Here is an 18,147-nt window from a genome sequence, read left to right as displayed (position 1 = left end):
AAAAGGAAATTCAGTGCTTCAACTTTTCTAGTTCTAGAATCTCTTTTGCTTAGTCCTATAGGACCTTGATGTGTGAATAATCTTAGGCTCTCTAGCATTTGTGTTTTTCATCACAAGTTAGTGCCTAAAATTATCTGACGATACAACTTTCCCCAGCCATTCGTCTTTTCAAACTGACCTCTAACAGTATTTCTTCTGCACATTGTTTCAGTTGTTCTCAGACTTGGCACCTGGACTTAAACGTTTGTCACACCAATAGATTTTTTTTCTTGCCTCCCCCTCCAAATTCTCACTTTCTGCTGTTTCCTTACTTCATAAGACAGAAAAACACATCTGAACAAAGGTGTGCAAATTTATTTCCTTCAGATAAATTTTCCCTTATGACAAGGTACAGAATGACATATATGAATGATAAGAAATACTAAATTTAGTGTAACCCATAAAACTCAAGAAATGGTTCATCCTCACGAATTCTTTAGTTGAAGTTACAACACTTACTGGATTTGCCAATGGCAGCAACCATTTTACATTCAGGAAAACAAGAATGGCAAAGTGATCATCTTTTCCTTGATTTACAAATCGAGCAAGTAACAACTAAAAAGACTGACCATCTTGGGCCCCATTGGGATGCAATTACCTCAAAAGACCATCACTGCAACTGAAGACTACTGTAGCTCCCACTTTTCATCCTTTCAGATGACTTAAAGAAATATGACTTATTTAACCACCATGTACAAAATAATTACCTGTACATGAATTCAAAATGTTATGTTGTGCTATTTTTCTTAATTCTATGGGGATAAAAAGTAACTCAGTGGTTTGAGATTTGCTACATATTTTCGGTACTAAGATAAAAGTTTTAACCAAAATGGTACCAGGCACATTTTAGCAGTTAGTATAAACCCTGCATTAACAGGCCACATGCCAAAAGATGTTTGCTTCCCAGGCCTAGGAGAAAATGGGCAAACAAGAGCCTATATCCAAACTAATGCTCAGCTCTCCCTCTGATTTTGACAATTGTCATTTCATCAGTTTTTCTTCTCACACTGGCATTTTCGATTGCCTGTGAGTAGGCACTTCTTTCATTAACATTGCTGGTAGAGGTGTCTTGCTGTAGGCTCACTCATCTTCTGCCTGGAGATGGCCTTTTGTCACCTCCCCTTTATCAACTGATGGCTGATATGTGCTTCTGGGGTACTGAGGAGGGATCTTCGTGGCCTGATTGCGCTAAGCAGGCACTGCAGAACAGGTCGGTTTTTCCACCCACTCCTTAATCAGGTGGTGGGCGATGGCTAACTTGGGGGGCAACCAGAATGGGACAGTCCCATTCTGTTGCTGAGTATATGGGTCCTTTATCCTCAGGGCTGTGACCACCTCATCATGACTAAACCAGGCAGCTGCTTCTAGTTCTCTCAAATTCACCTGGATCTGAAAGCCATAAGGAAAAACAGAATGTCAGATTAAGAGCTACAATATTTAGAATAACATGGCCAAAGGTGAGAAAATGGTTCCAGAACTGAACAATCTTACAAGATAATACCTGGGATCCACAGGCTAGTAGATAATCAGTTCTACATGAGTATATTGCCCAGAACAAAAGAGGCATAATTAAAACATGAGAGTTAGACATTATATATATATATATATATATATATATATATATATATATATATATATATATTTTTTTTTAATAGTTAAAAAAATACCCCATTTAAAAAATCCTGGAAGTACAAATACTACAATATTAAGAGTGGTTAAACGAACATTGAGGGGTAAATTATGACTAATACTTATTTTTTCTGTGCCTCTATTGATTGTATAATTTTCAATTTAAAAAGAACATACAAATGCTACTCTTATTTAAAGGATAAAGGTTAATTAATGATAATCAAAATCATAGTATCTTCTTTGCAAGAAGCAAAGTAATACAATTGCATCCACCGGAAGCTAAGACAGATTAGATATTAATCCTTCCATAGAAACCAAAGCAGACAATGGACAGACTGGCAGATAGGGACCACAATGGCATCTGTCAGGGAGGCCACAGAAGAGCAAGATGAGGTCGGATAATACAATGGCTAAGTCCCTTTCAAGCAGAAGTTCCTATAATCGTTATTATGTAATTGATAATAATTATTAAGAATAATTACTAGTCTACAACATCCTGACTGACTTGAGCAGTAAGATCAATCCTGCTATCAGTCATTAAATTTGATGTAATTTATTGTGTGCCTGTTCTATGCCAGACGCTCTGTTTAGTCCTGATGATAAAAGATAAATTGTCTCAGGATTGAGATATATACAAAGAAGAATGGTGATCATAATGGCACTCCCAATTTTCATGGTGATTATTTGTTTCCTTTACAAGATTGCAAATTCCTTAAGGGTATAAGTCATATCTTATACATCCTTGTATAATCTAGACAATGCTGACTGAGACGGGCTTAGTGAGTAAGTACCTACTGTGGAGCTTGGATGAGGCAAAGGAAATATCACAGCAGGAGGCAAGCTTCAGCACTTACCTCTGTCTGTCCTGGTTTCACAGTTGCATGACAAGCAATCATGAGTGAGCTATTCGGAAAGGGCCAGTGCTGGGATGCAGAGTACTGCAGTCTTTCTATCTCCAGTCCCACCTCTTCTGCAACTTCTCGCCGGACAGCCTCTTCCAGACTTTCACCTACAAGCACTCAGATTAATTCAGGACAGCCCTGCAGCAGGAAGGGTGATACAAATGCCCATTTGTGAAAGGAGTGTGAAACTGGCTCCAAAGTTTCCATGAACTACTCTTGGGAGAGCCTTAAATCTCTGCATCTCCACCACAGCAGGAATCAAGTCTGGAGTTGGGTGTTGAACTACAGTACTTAAACCTACTAGGTTAGTCATAACACGAAATACGAGTGACAGTGGGAGAGGTTACTGCTGCCCTCAGCTTTAATAAAATTCTAATGCCACCATTTGCAATTTTTATCCAGATACACAGAAGAAAAAGAAAAAAATCCAAAAACTGTATATATTAAATCCTAGTAAATATGATGCATGCTGAAATATTTAGGGAGAAGAGTACTAATTTCTGCAATCTGTATCAAAAAAGACGATTGCTGGATGGATGGAGGAATGGATAGACAGGTACATGAGAAAGTAAGTAAAAAATTATAGAATCTAGGTGATGTTTTCACTGTATAGTTCTTTCAAATATGCTGTATGTTTGAAAATTGGCCTGTAAAGTATTGGAAAAATACAGTTCCAGAAGGCCGTTTTCTTGGCACTACAGGGAAGAAGGTGCTTGAGACTCTAAGTACTAGGACAACAAGACAAAAAATCAGTACTATTGATAAGCTTTCGTGCCCTCTTGTGTTATCTGTACATGCTCTAAACTCCTTACCTATGTCACAAAAACCTGCCAAGGCAGAATACATTCCCTTGGGAAAGGAACTTTGGCGGGCAAGCAGGCATCGGGTCCCGTCCGACACCAGAGTGATCACCACCGGAGCCATCTAGGAAAAGGAGACGGACACTTACAGACCAGGCTTCAGGGTCTGTTCATGGGATGAGGGAGCGAGGGACTGAGAAAGCCTTTTAGCTGTACAGGCTTCCATTCCCAGGACAGAGCAGTGCACAGCCTTCTTGGATTACTGTCCTTTTCAAGCAGGACACACCTGTGGGTAATAGATGCTCTTACTGGCAGGACACACACGCTTGCTGCCAGCCACGTTCTTCTTGGTGGGCTGCCCACATCTGCTGCAGAACTGATGAGCATCATGCCAACGGAGGAGAGCCTGAGCCTAGGAATACAAAGACAGGCTAGGGTTCTTTTGCAGGGAACGTGGAGCTCATCTGTCACAGTGCTGGGCCTAGTATTCAGAGCAACTCAAAGGGAAATGCCAGTCCTTTCCCAGTTCACCTGCTTTGAATAGTTATTAACTATTTGAACTTTAAAATAAGGAAACTATCTGAACATATTCCTCCAGCCTCTGAAATAGGAATAAAAGAAAGCATATTTTTAAATGTATTAGGAATTATTTAAAATTTATGTAACATATAAAGTATTATAATGAACATCCAAGTACTTATGATCCAGCTTCCAATATAGTTGAACACCCCAACATGGACTCCTCCCCAGTAAAACTGGAATTTTTTTGCAAATGAAAAATGGTTGAAGATATCTCTTTAAATGGACAATCGAAAGCACTTTAGCAAGTGAAAGATAAAGCTGTGAGGACGAGTCATTAAAGCAATAAAAACTGATTTCTCAGAAGAAGGACATGCTGCTGTGTCTGTCATGCTGTGGGCCATTAACATTGTTTATGAGGCCCATAGATTCCATCGCCATCGATCTGCATGTCCTTAGGAGAAAACGGTTCTGACAGCGATCCTGCCGAAAACAAGGGCCAAAGAAAGAAGAAGAAGCCATCTCCCTACAGCACGTTGTTCTTCTGCCAAAGTTTGTAGGAAGAACTATAATTTGCAAAAGAAGAAATCAAGTGTAGCTCTGGCCTTCTTACGCATGCATTTGCCCTTACACGCTGCTTTGCTAAATTTCCTACAGAGCTGAGAAATCGGACTCTACCGTGGATAGCAAGGAGGCGTCCTTCATATTCAGCCGAAACAGAGCCTTCCTCAACTCAGTGAAAGACCCCTGGAGCTCTCTCTCCATTTCCAGTTTCTGTAAGGAAGCTGGAAAATTAGAAAAGAGAATGAGATGAAACAAATGCCAAACTTTGCTTCGGGGCCCCTCTCAAGTGTATCCTGTTACAACAGTGTTTCCCAGACTCACCTAGTAAGACTCAACTAGGGAAAATTAAAAAAAAACAGGTTCTGAAGGCCCTACCTGGAGATTCTGAACAGCAGGTGAGTGAGGCCCAGAAATCTTTATTTTTTAACAAGCACCAGGTGATTCTTATATTCGGGCAAAGTTAGGAAACATTAGAGCATAGTACTATTTCACAAGATCCTCTTCGGGGCAATAAGAACATTGGCACTAGCCACACTCTAACCCTGGAAAAGAGACGAAATGGGACCGCTAAGCTCTCTGAACCTCATTCAGCATCATTACATTTGCACCCACATCCTGAAGAAAAGGCTGATAGGAGCCGTGAGCCTATAGCAAGCTGGTTCCCAAATGCAGGTTTGAAGACCCAGAGCTACGCCAAGGTAACAAGCTTATTCACTTGCATGGATAGGAGAAATAAGAATGATGTCACGAATTTTTTAACATTTCTTATGAAATACTGAAGACATAAAAAAAATGTATAAAGGTACAGAGAATAATATAATACACATCTGTGTACCCACCACCTAGCTTAGAAAGAAAGCGTTAAAATGTCCTCTATGTTCTTTTAAATGATGATGATAATAGATGGTAACATTTTTTCCGTCCTAACTTTAAAATAATAGAAAGTTGATAACCTTCATGTATTCCCAACATTGTCTTTGAAATTTTACTGTCATGTGAAATCCCAAAGTCTGAGAACCCCTGGGAAGTACCCATTAGGAATGATGCTATGTACCATTTGTGGAAGAGGAGCTATTTAGGTTCAGAGCAAACCATGCTTCCTGCTGTTCGGAGCATCCAATCAGCACAGAATCTTCTATTCTTTGTGTGTCCTGTCCAAACTTACCCAGGAGTCTTTCCAACTCTAAGAGACAGAAAAGGAGAAGGGAGAAAAACAAGGGCTTTAATTGAACCACCAGATCTATATTAAATGTATAGGAAATAATGTACTTAAACTCGAAGTAGGTACACCTGGCTTCCAGTCACTGGCCTGCAGCTAAATAGCTATATCATCTTGGTGTAATCACTTAACTTCTCTAGGCCTCCATTTTCTCCTCAACAATCTGAGTTTAGACTAAAGAAGGAATTCTTTCTGGGTAACGCTGTATTACTCAATGGTTGGATCACGAAAGGAACATATCCCCTAGCTCAAAAGATACGTGACAGTTTGTTATGGCACTGAAAAAAGATGTGTCACGCTTAAAATGGTAGAGACCAAATCAGTTCTATAATATAATTTAGTCTCCAGATCGTGCTGCTTTTGTGGGCCAGAGTAGAATACTCATCTGAGATCCCAGTCTGTATAAGACAAGTGCTGTATAGGGAGAAAACCCGTCATCCTGTGCCTGACAGGCTCATATTTATTTGTTCATAATACAACATAACATTGCTAAATCTCTGGATGTTTAGTGGGCTTCCTTATATTCTTCTGCGCTGCTAGAAACTACCTATCCAAGTGCTCCAACATCTGACCCTTGGAGGAAATTCATGGCAATGTATTCAGAAGTTAGTGTATAGTGAGTGACATTATACAAAACTAAAAGTATCTCGAAAGCCAAATCCCAGTGGTTTAGATATCTCTACTGATATACTCCAAAAGAGTTCTAGACACAAATTCATCTTAATTCACTTTTAATTTTGACCTTTCTGGGAGAAATAGTCATGATGCAAATCTTGGCCAATATAAATGTTTGACTCCATGGAGGCTGCCGTCTAAGGCATGGGTTGGCAAAATCTTTTAGGCTTTTGAGCCATAAGATCTCTGTCACAAGTACTCAGCTCTGCCATGATAGTGCGAAAGCAGCCATAGAGAATCTGTAAATGAATGAGTGTGGCTGTGTTCTGGTAAGAATTTATTTACAAAACGTGGTGGGGTTCAAAGTAGGAAAGCAGTTTTGCCCGCTCCCGGTATAAGCCAGTTGCGGTTCACACCATCACCAAATAACATGACTGGGCTACACAGGTTTGTACACTAAATAATTAATTGGCAGAAGCAGTTTGAAAAGTCTGGACTAAGGTTGAAGGATCCTTCTCAGGGATTCAGTATGGACTGAATTCGGCTTCGTGGCCACAGGCTGGTCTCTCCTGGTCCACTCTGGGCTTACCTGATAGGTTATACTTGGGGGCCAGGTATTGATGTTCAGACTTCTGAAGCAAAGGAGCCAGGCCATGGAAGAGGTAAAATGCTCCTGTCTGCTGGGCTTTTTTACATGCGTCATTGTCTTCCTTCAGTTCAAATAAATACCTGTATTTTGGGAAATAAAGCATTACAAAACCACTTTAGTTACTTGTACAGCATTCATCTTACAGAATTTTGTTCCCTCTCCCACAGTTATTTCCTTTTATTGTTTTATACCCTGAATTGCTCTATAAAGGACTTGAGGTGGCTGTAGGCAATCTCTCCCTCCTTTGTCTTACTGGATACCTTGTCGATACTTCTGTGGGCACACATAAGTTATATTATCTGTTCACTTGTCTCTCTGCCCTAAAGACTATGGTCTCCTTAAGGGTAGGGTCTGCCTTAGTTCTGTATCACCAGTAATTAGAATATTGATGGCTCAATTTCATAAATATTTATTGAATTGAACTTCAAGGGCAATAAATATTTACTAAATTGAACCTCAAGGTACTTTGCCAATATTACACTGTGAGGCAAGAATTTACATGCAGTGGATTGAAAGGAAAACAAGTACAGTGATAAAACATCAACCACAGAATACCTAGAGATGGGAGTGGACTTTATTATTGCAGACAAAGAGCAAACACTATACCTTCAGTAACTCTCATTCAATCTAGGGAAGATAAAGAGCAAATTTTATCTTCAATGCACCCCTGTTTCAAACATCTAGTCCCCCAGGTAGACACCATTTGCTCCTTATCTTTACTGAATGGACCACTGATGGGAAAGCGAAGACGTTACTTGACTTACTTTGTAACAAGTATAATATTTTCAAAGTAAAACTGTGGAAAGGACAACATTATATAATTAGCTTCTCTAAAAGAAATAGTAGAGGGGCACATTCTAGGTTTTTCTGGTACCTTCATGAAGGATGGTAAAACTATCCTTTCAAGAGCCTCATTTCAGGGGGTCTGAATGTGGATTCTCCTTCTGGGGCCTGGGCCTTAGGAATAACCATTTTTGCCTAGCCCTGAAACAGACTCTCGGGTATATGGCATATGTTGTCACTTACGTGGAAACACGATTGACAGATATGTTCTGTAGGACCAGGGAGCTTTTGTACCACCAGTAGGCAGAATTGGCTCAACATGAAACTACAAAGCAAAGTGCTAAACACACCCCAGTGGCATCTTTAGGAACCTATTTTTGACTGTGATAAAAGGGGTTACAATGATCTCTTTATAAACAGAAGACAAAAGAAACCTGAGATAGTAATACTTGTGGTGTTTTTAAACTTATTGAGTGACTGCAGCCTCCTAGGGCAAAGACTCAATGTATGTCAAAAGAGAGACATGTGCCACTCAGAAGTTACCAAATATAAATAATAGAACAAACACAGCTGCCTTCGTAAAAGAACAAAAAGAGTGGTACAAACTGTACTTTGCCCTAATGACCCTAAAAAGCAAAACACGCAGGTTAAGGTCTTAAACCTCGGGCCTCACTGGAACTGGAACTGAGATCCAAAAAATTTCTTACATTCTTCTTCTGACACACTATTTTAAAAAATTCATTTATTGTCCTCTAGTTATAATAGCATGGAAACCACAAAGCTCAGATCAAATTTAAATGTTTTTTTCTTATTATAAAAGTAGAAAAGTCATTCTATAAAAATCAGAAAATACAGTTATCAATTTTTTAAAAAAGGGAAATCATCAAGAATCCCACCAATCAGAGATGATCACTATTTTCATCTTAGAATTCTCCAAACTATCAATATTATGCATTTACACATATATAGGTCTCTTTAGAATCATACCTACTAATTTTTAGCCTTTTTGCTTAGACATATTAACATTTTTTTCACACCATATTCCATATTAATAGAATTTTATTCTTTCCTCATGATTTTTTATTCATTTTTTTAAATATAGTTAATTACTTTAACATACTCATTTTTTAGACTATTCAATATTTCTGTTACTGTTCTCAGAATCTCAACCTGAGAACTGCAAATAACCTAAACAATACCTCAAACAAGTATCATATTGCGATTTTGCTGTGTTATCATTCTTGCTCATGTAAGATTGTATGCTTATGTGCCTTTAAATTTTGAACAAGGCACTCATGTTTGGCAGAGCTTTCTACATGGGAAGCCGTGGTGAATGTATCCCTCCAGAGGAGTTTTACATTTGCTTCTGCAAGATGCCCCAAGGGTATTGTAAGTCTAGAACTACTACTTAAATTCTTTCCTTAGGTAGGGGGCTTTTGGACCACACCATACAGATGTTGCAAATATAACCCCCAAAACTGTATGAGAGCAGGCTAGTGATTTCAAATTCACAGATTTCAAATTTGCTGAGGCTGAGACAAAGAAGTCCTTTATCAATTTCCTGTATGGATGTAGATTTCTTTTTTCTAGTCTACCTTTCACAGAAGTTTAGTTGTTTGGTGGGGGTGGGTAGGGGTATTGGAATTATCTACCTTATTTTTGGGAAACTTTATGAATATTATTCAGAATTTAATTTTGTCATAATGGGTGCACTATAATTTAATTAATTTCTCTCTTGTTCATCCATTCAACAATACTTTGGTGCCTACTATCTGCCAGGTACTGTTTTATGCACTAAGTGTACCGTAGTGGAAAAGACAAAGTTCCTATTTTTTTAAGTTTCAGGTGTACAAAACCATGTCATAGTTAGACCTTTACACCCCTCACAAAGTGATAACCCCCCCCAATAGATACTACTGGAAATGTAGTGTAGAATTTTTCCAATTATAATTTTCAATGACCATCCTTTATATGTAAATCTTAATCACAGAACCTTAATCCTCAATACAGGATTTTGAGATTTGTATAACTAAATGGGCCAAAGATAGAAATCAGAGTTCAGGTTGGTCAAAACTCACCGGGTCTTAGTGACATAGGTTGACAGCAGCCTGTAACACCAAAAAGGTTTTCTCCTGCAAGCAATTCCACAATACAGGGACATTGTCAGGTCCTTAGAGGAAAGAGGAATTATAAAAAACAAAAAAAAATCAGAGTGCAATTTAAATAATGAATCACCAAGAGGGTTATCCTTTAAGCCAGCACAAGATTACTTTTTAATATTAAAGAAAGAAAAACTGAATAGGAGTCAGATGATCTGGCTTCTAAATTGTATTTCTACCACTAACTAGCTGTGGGATTTTAACTTTTCAATATCTCTTTCCTAACCTACAAAATTAAAACCTGTTCTGCCTACCCAATGTTATTGTGAGAATCAGCTAACTATCCAAAGAAATACATGCTTGTCTTTCTGTTATTGTGGACTTATTGGTGGGAGGTAGTTGCCTGTATTTCTCTCCTCCCTTGTAGCTAAGTAGGGCCCAAACTAAGTTTTAACGATGGAATGTGAATGGAGTGATGTGTATTTCTTCTAGGCTGAAGCAGTAAAGAAGTGGGTATACCTCTTCCATTCTCTTTTCCCTTTCTGCTTGGAAGATAGGAATGGCAGAGCCATTAGATGGAGAAGCCTGGAAACTTGAATCACTCACTACATGGAGAAATGCCACCCACTAACCAAAGACAATTTGTGAGTGAGAAAGTTCTGCCATATTAATCCACTAAAATTTCAAAGTTTGCTGTAAGCCTGGGCCTGTCTCCAGAGTAATGGAGCCAAGTTTCTCAGAATACATGAAAACCAAAGTCCCTCTGAATATGAAGTAGGAGAAATCGTGTAGAAAAGAAAAATATAAAATCATGGCCATTAGGAAAATATTTCATAAAGCAGCTCTGTAAATTTCCATGGATCTAAGGTATTTCCTATTTTTTGTATCTCAGTGTGAGAGAAAAAAATGCTATATCTTAAGAATACATTCTGCAGACAGTGAGATTCATTTTAAATTGTATATCAGTAAGTATTTTATTCTCCATGCAAAGTACATTTCATGTTAGCAATAAAAAAGTCAAGAAGTTCCACTGAAACGAGAAAAGCAGTAACAGTTAAATAACAAACCACCCTTTTAACTGTGCCCAAGGAAAGCAAGCTTTGATACTGAACCACCCAGGAACGTCTAAAGTTTAGGCCTGCTTCTTAATTGCATAATTATGAAACACTGATGACGAATCCTTGGACAGTTTTGGCTACCTTTGTCCTAGCCGAGGGTAAATTTAGCAAATGACATTCAACAAAGTATTTATTGAGTACTGACTTTATACAAGGGCCCTTAAGGAATACAAAAATGTACAGGATGAAAATCCTGACCTCAAGGGACGTCAAGGGACCTCAGGAGAGAGAAAACAAACAAATTTCACAGAAGTCAATATGTGGTATGTGGGTTACAAAGCATTCCTGGAGAGTATTAAAAGTATAATCACTATTTTACTAACCCAAAGACTTGTGTGATATACTGGAAGAAATGTATTTAAAGTCAATATTTCTGTCTCTTTTACAGCTCTGAGAACGCAAATTGGTACAACATTTTTGGAAGGCAATTTGGGAATATCTATCAAAATGTTACGTAAACATTCCTTTCACCTAGCAATTCCACTACTAGGAATTTATCCTAAGAAGGAAAGGATATGTACAGAAATGTTAACTGAAAATTATGATAAAAGGGAACAACACACATTTGTTAAAAATAAATAGAAAATAAGGTAACAGTAGAAAATATATATATGTAGTAAGTGGGAAAGATAGTAAGTAAGAAAATATTTAGTTGGTTTAGCATGATCTAATTAATTTATAAAGAAAGGGACATATACATACCAGAACAAATAAATTAGATACATATTTATTAGTATTTTTAAAGTGACTAGAAGTATACATACCAAACTGTAATAGGGACTAATTTGCCAGAGTGGGATGGAGATAGAGATTGAGAAGGGTACCTGTAATCCTTATTTTATACATTTCCGTCCTTAAAAAATGTTTAACCATGTGACCCTACTCCTACTACAATAAAGTACAATAAATCGTAGTTCCTGGGACTAGCTGCACAACGAGGCTATTTCCAGGCCACTGTTCCCAGTAGCACCTCACCACATTTCCTAGGAGCCAAAAGGAATTCCTCAGGTGAATTCCCTGGATCCTGAGAACTGTGCGAGCTGTTTGGTTGTAGTTATGAGTACCAGCTGATCTGTATGGCCCACTGCACTTGGCTGCCTGATGCTCTGCCTGCTTTCTGCTACTAAATTAACCTCGCCCCCTGTGTAGTAGTAAGACCTGCTGACTCACGGAATGGTGGTCACAGAGCTTGTAGAAAACTTCTTTTTTTAAATTTTATTTAATTTTACTTTTTTTTTATTGGGGAAGGGGTACAGGACTTTATTGGGGGAATAGTGTACTTTCGGGACTTTTTTCCAAGTCAAGTTGTCCTTTCAGTCTTAGTTGTGGAGGGTGCCGTTCAGCTTCGAGTTGTTGTCCTTTCAGTCTTAGTTGTGGAGGGCGCAGCTCAGCTCCAGGTCCAGTTGCTGTTTTCTAGTTGCAGGGGGCACAGCCCACCATCCCTTGCCGGAGTCGAACCGGCAACCTCGTGGTTGAGAGAACGCGCTCCAACCAACTGAGCCATTGGGGAGCTCAGCGGCAGCTCAGCTCAAGGTGCCCTGTTCAATCTTAGTGCAGGGGGCGCTGCCCACCATCCCTTGCGGGACTCGAGGAATTGAACTGGCAACCTTGTGATTGAGAGCCCACTAGCCCATGTGGGAATCGAACCGGCAGCCTTTGGAGTTAGGAGCATGGAGCTCTAACCGCCTGAGCCACTGGGCCGGCCCGGAAATTTCTTAATACAGCTTTGAAAAATATCAATAATCAAGAGGAAAACAGACTTAATTGAACTGAGAATTGTACCTTCATTGGTAGTCATAAGCCTACTAGATAAAGATTAAGTCTAATTCCTTTTCTGAATGGTCCCTTGTATATTTTTTATATATATCTTATATAAAAGTAGGATAACGACTGTTTAAAAGTCAAAAGGAGAGAAAACAATTGCCTTAAAATTCAGCTTTCACTGTATTTTTCTCTTTTAAGTAGATCATTTAAATTATAAAATTAATATAACTATATTACAGGGAATCTGGAAAATAGTATTGTGAGAACGCCCATATCACCACATAAATATAACTTGTAACTTAATACATATTTTCTAGTCTTTTTAAACATACAACTGTTACATATTTATAGTCAGAGGATATGTATTTTTCAACTTGCTTCGTGAAACATATTATTAGCAGTTTTCTATGTTTTTATAGAAGTTTCATAATTTTTTTGGCTACATAATTATTACATTCAAGCAGAGTCTCCTGATTTTGCTAAACATTCCCTGATTTTAGACATTTAGGTTGCTCTGATTTTAAATTACCAGAAATAAAATACCACCTCAATACCTCTGTGCTAATATTTTTAAGTTACTTCTTTAAGATAAGTTACCCCAAAGTAAAATTATTAGGACAAAATGTATTTTAAAGTCACATGGCTCTTTCTACACATTGCTAAACTTACAAGATTCCATAGTATTTGGTTTAAAAAAAAACCCACAAACTTTTATATTTCTTTGATCACTATAGAAATTGAAAGTGTTTTCAGATTTAATATCTTTATTCCCCTTTTGTAAAATGTCTGATGTTCTGTGCTCATTTATTAATTGTGATTTTACTTTACTTTCGACCACTCTAATTTTTTAAATATTATAGTACACTTATAGTATTCTCCACAATTTGATCACCAAAACGTATTTTACAAACAACTGCTACATGTGTTGCTTTTCTCTGGGACGCAGTCATTCAGATAGAATCTCCTTAGTACAAAAAAGAGGCTCTTTTAACAGTCAACAGGATAAGTGAGATTACTTTTAGAGTGAAAATATAATTTCTTATAGCCCTGTACTACTTAGAAATCTAGTGCAGGGAAAATTTGCTACTTTTTTTCTGAAATGGTTTGTAATTTTTCACTGTCTTTTGGTGATCTTCAGTGTGATGCATTATTCAAAGTGTATTGGGCCAAAGGCTCACATTTGGTAAGCATTCTGGTAAACACACAAGCATAGTCACATCCAGCTGCTCACATGCCACATTACAAACAGAATAGTTGTTTTTGTTTGAATTGGCAACTATTATTACATTTTATGCCTGGTACACTGAGGATAAAAGTTCACTATTCGCAAAATAAATTTGGCAGAAAATACCAACACCATTATTTTGCTTTAGATGACAAGCTCAGGACTGCCTTCTATTTTGTTTACAGTACAAATGCATGTCTCCAAAGCAAGGAAGGGATGGGGAAGAAAGTGCTGGGAGAGACTCGGACTTTTATTACTGGCTCTCCCACTGACTGAATGTGTGACCTAGGGCTGTCACCAGAGCTTGGTTTCTGTTTCACTTCTCACAGGAGGAGAGAATATGGATCTAAAGTATATTATAACTATGTCAGGTTTTGTATACCTAATTCTCAGAGCTGTTAGACTGTAAAATCCTTAAAGTTTAGGATTGCATCTTCCCTATCTACAGTATCTAGCACAGTCCCTGTCAGTGTGAAACACAATATACATGAATGAATGAATCAATGAATCAATGAATGAATTTATCCCATTTACAGTAAGATAAAGCTTTGAGAAGTTAACCAATCTGAGATCACAATCTAGGGAGCAACAAAGTCAAACTCAGGGCTCTCTGGCTCCAAAGTTTATGTTTTGGTAAGAAATATATGAGAAAGCATTTTCCAACATTCATTTATTATTTATGTTTCTAAAAAGTACAAAGACTGACAGAGATGAAAGGTAATGTTTACTGAAAACTATTAAATGATGAGACAAGTCCCTTAAGATTAACAATTTCTCTGAATCCCCTGTGATGAATGATTCATACGTTTCTCATCCTAGTCATCTTAACAGAAGATTAATTTATAAAGCAATACAGCTTGACAAAAAAGGCCCACCTTGAATCTCCGTGGTACTTTTACCAAGAGGCCAAGTTCGGTAACGTTTGAGAGAGTCATTTACAGAGAGTCTGTCTTTTCATTACTGTGAACCAGAGTGGGAGGGGAAATACGCAAACCTGAGGAGTCACTGGGATACAGATTTTAGGGTCTCACTGACAAGCTTTATGATTTACTTTCTAAAAACTAATTTTTCCTCCCTAATTCAAAAAATAATTCTGGCACAATGTAGAGAAGTTAGCAAATTCCACTTTTAAACAACTCTCCAAAAAATATCAGAAAATTATTAGCTGTAGTGAATAAGATAGTTCCACAAGTTATGATGCAAAAGGGAGAGGGACTAAGCAAAAATCGCAAAATGCTGTAACCGAGAGTTTTCTTTGAAGTTTTGTTTATGCCTCCCCATAATCCCTCCTGCACTTAGAACCTGGACAGGTTTCTGTCCCCTGTACTCACTGAATTTGTTGGGGGTGCCGTCCTAGGCCTCAATAATCAGCAGAAACCAGAAACTCCTAGGAAGTTAGGCTGCCCTTTCCCATTGTTGCCTCTGCCACACTTCCCAGAATCTTCCCAGAGATGCACTCTGGGAAATGTAGTTTAAGCTTTACGTCTCTGCTAAGCCCTTCAAAGTTAACCACACTTGTCAAAAGCATGCTTCTGCCACACTTCCCAGAATCCTCCTAGAGCTGCACTCTGGGAATTATAGTTCAATCTGTAGGTGTGCTGCTATGCCCTCCAACTGCAAAGTTAACTGTGGTTGTCAAAAGCATGATCTTCTAAGATCTTCTAAAAACATTACCAGGAGAACTACTGTGTCTTTGGAAAAGATAGAGTAGCATTTTGCATAACAAAAGGATAAAGTCGTTAAACACATCATAATACACAGAAAACATATTTTGTGATGCGAGAGGAGGAGTTTGGGGTAGGAAATCCCATACCTTTCAACCTTTTTGTATCTCTAGTTCTCTGACTGCCCACTTTAGAACTAGCTCTAACGTTTCATGAAATTCTGCCGATTTAAATGGACAACACCGTGTCTAGATGTGTTTAAACTTGTGATAGATTGCATCCCTTTATCAACCAGGGCAAGAGGATTCCATTTGACTGAAAGCACTGTCCCAGCAACACTGCTTTGGTATTGCTCTCTTCTTACTACTAAAGTTACTTGCTTATACAATTAGACTGTGTTGAAGACCATTCAGTCAACATATATTTAATGAATAGCAAATGTCTCTGGGACTGTTATAGGCATAGGATATAGCAGCAAACAAAACATGAAATTTCCTGTCCTTGTGCAACTTACATTCTAGAGTAGGAAACAAACAAGCAAACAAGTAAATATGCAATGTGTCAGGTGGTTATAAGTGTTAGGGAGAAAAATAAAGCAAGATAACAGGAGGGAGGATTTTGCTCTTTTATGTAGGGTGGTCAGCCTCATTGATAAGGTGATATTTGAGCAAAGACCATGAAGGAACTGAGGAAGAAAGACAAGTGGATATCTATGGGAAAAGATTTGTAGGCAGAAAAAAATCAGCAAATGCGAGGGCTCTGGAATGGAGAAGTGAGCCTGGCAGGTTTGAGGAAAGGCTAGGACAAAGCATGGGTGTCAGACATGAGGTCAAAAAGTAGCCAAGCGCCACATTACGTAGGGCCTTACAAATAAGACTTACAAGTCTTACAATTGTTACAGAGCCATTGTAATGCTTTTGGTTTTTACTCTGAGAGGGATAGGATGTTACAGAAGAGTTTGAACAGGAAAGTGAGATTATTTGACTTACATTTTAAAAGAATCACTCTGGGTGTGGAGATTAGACTGTAGGAGGTAAGAGTTACTAAATCCTGAGTGTCGTTGTACCTATGCATTAGCACCCAAGCTTTTTATCAGAGTGCATCTATAGGAGAATTCTGGGAAGTGTGACAGAAGCATACTTTTTCTTTTTTTTTTAAAGATTGTATTGGGGAAGGGGAACAGGACTTTATTGGGGAACAGTGTGTACTTCTAGGACTTTTTTCCAAGTCAAGTTGTTGTCCTTTCAATCTTAGTTGTGGAGGGCACAGCTCAGCTCCAGGTCCAGTTGCTGTTGCTAGTTGTAGGGGGCGCAGCCCACATCCTTTGTGGGACTGGAGGAATTGAACTGCCGGGCAACCTTGTGGTTGAGAGCCTAGTGGCCCATGTGGGAATCGAACCGGCAGCCTTTGGAGTTAGGAGCATGGAGCTCTAACCGCCTGAGCCACCGGGCTGGCTCCCCAGAAGCATACTTTTGACAATCCTTAATGAAGGCAGAGAAAATTTGAGGATAACATGATATAAAGTCAATGAATTTCAAAGAGATGGGGAAGTATACTTAGAGAAAATTAGGGCTATAATAATTTTTTTTTAATCAAAATAACTGTATTCTTGAGCAACTAAGTGTTAAGTGTTATAATAATAAAAAATAGCACTATGGTCAGAATGGTACGAATCCTCCCAAAATTCGTATGTTGAAACCCTAATGCCCAGTGCAATACTATTAGGAGGTGAGGCTTTGGGGGGTGATTAAGTCACGTGGGTGGAGCCCTAATGTATGAGATTAATGTCCTTATTAAAGAGGCCTGAGGCAACTCCCTTGGACCTTTCACCAATTGAGGATACAGGGAGAGGTCTGCAGGCTGCAACCTGGGAGAGGGCCTTCACCAGAACCCAACCATCGAGCCTTCACAATTGTGAGAAATACATTTTTGTTGTTTATCAGCCACCCCAGTCTGTGGTATTTTGTTACAGCAGCCCAAACAGACTAAGACAAATAGCTAAGATTAACTGAGTATTTACAGTGTTCTAGGCACTATGCAAAATGTTCCACATATTTATCATTAATCTTTACATCCTATGAGATATGTATTATTATTTGCACTTTACAGATGAGAACACAGAGGCTTAAAAAGTAAAATAATTTGTCCATATTTACACTGCTACTCAGTACTGGGATTTTAATCCAAGCCTGTCTTACTCCAGAAAGAACCTATACTTCGACTACCATAATGTACTGTAGACATGGTTATATCTCTGACTGGATTTGTGAGGCAGAGATATAACCAATATATTGAAATATATTGGAATGATGGTGATAATCTCATGTTTATAGATTGAAAGACTTAATTTTGTGAAGAGGGCAGTATTCCCCAAGTTGATCTACAGATTCAATGCATCCTGGTCAAAATCCCAGCTACCTTTTTTTTTGCACAAGTAACAAACTGAAAAATTAGACTTCATCAAAATTAAAATAACTTTTATGCTACAAACAATATCATCAAGAACTTGAAAAGGCAACCCACAGAATAGAAAAAATTATTGCTAGTCATATATTTGA

The 18,147-nt window shown here is 38.3% G+C and overlaps 1 protein-coding gene across 2 annotated transcripts; it reads right to left on the bottom strand.

Moving 5' to 3' along the window:
• Positions 1–334: 334 nt before the first annotated feature.
• On the bottom strand, positions 335–15,394 carry NUDT13 (nudix hydrolase 13). 2 transcript variants are annotated; one of them, XM_088792060.1, is made up of 10 exons: positions 15,257–15,359; positions 9,798–9,889; positions 6,877–7,016; positions 5,508–5,636; positions 4,829–4,995; positions 4,568–4,674; positions 3,657–3,782; positions 3,383–3,494; positions 2,523–2,677; positions 335–1,428 (listed from the first exon to the last, which is right to left on the bottom strand). In XM_088792060.1, exons 6-10 carry the CDS (start codon positions 4,652–4,654, stop codon positions 1,228–1,230), a joined length of 681 nt encoding a protein of 226 aa, XP_088648186.1. In that variant the 5' UTR covers positions 4,655–4,674; positions 4,829–4,995; positions 5,508–5,636; positions 6,877–7,016; positions 9,798–9,889; positions 15,257–15,359; the 3' UTR covers positions 335–1,227. The 2 variants fall into 2 exon arrangements, with proteins under 2 accessions (XP_088648186.1, XP_019601435.2); XM_019745876.3 differs by lacking the exon at positions 4,829–4,995 and having other exon boundaries at positions 15,257–15,394.
• Positions 15,395–18,147: the final 2,753 nt, after the last annotated feature.

The sequence above is a fragment of the Rhinolophus sinicus genome, chromosome 15 (genome assembly GCF_057876585.1).
Source record: "Rhinolophus sinicus isolate RSI-liver-muscle chromosome 15, RSI-T2T, whole genome shotgun sequence".
Classification (NCBI taxonomy): domain Eukaryota; kingdom Metazoa; phylum Chordata; class Mammalia; order Chiroptera; family Rhinolophidae; genus Rhinolophus; species Rhinolophus sinicus.
This window is presented reverse-complemented; position numbering and strand designations above follow the sequence as displayed.

Bases quoted from the DNA above. Each gene is read 5' to 3' on its own strand.
- NUDT13 (XM_019745876.3), bottom strand. From the start codon at position 9,880: ATGTCCCTGTATTGTGGAATTGCTTGCAGGAGAAAACCTTTTTGGTGT. The intron at 5,637-6,876 runs GTAAGCCCAGAG...TCTGTCTCTTAG, and splicing joins CCCCAAGTATAACCTATCAG to AGTTGGAAAGACTCCTGGGT. The intron at 3,783-4,567 runs GTAGAGTCCGAT...TTGTATTCCTAG, and splicing joins ACGCCTCCTTGCTATCCACG to GCTCAGGCTCTCCTCCGTTG.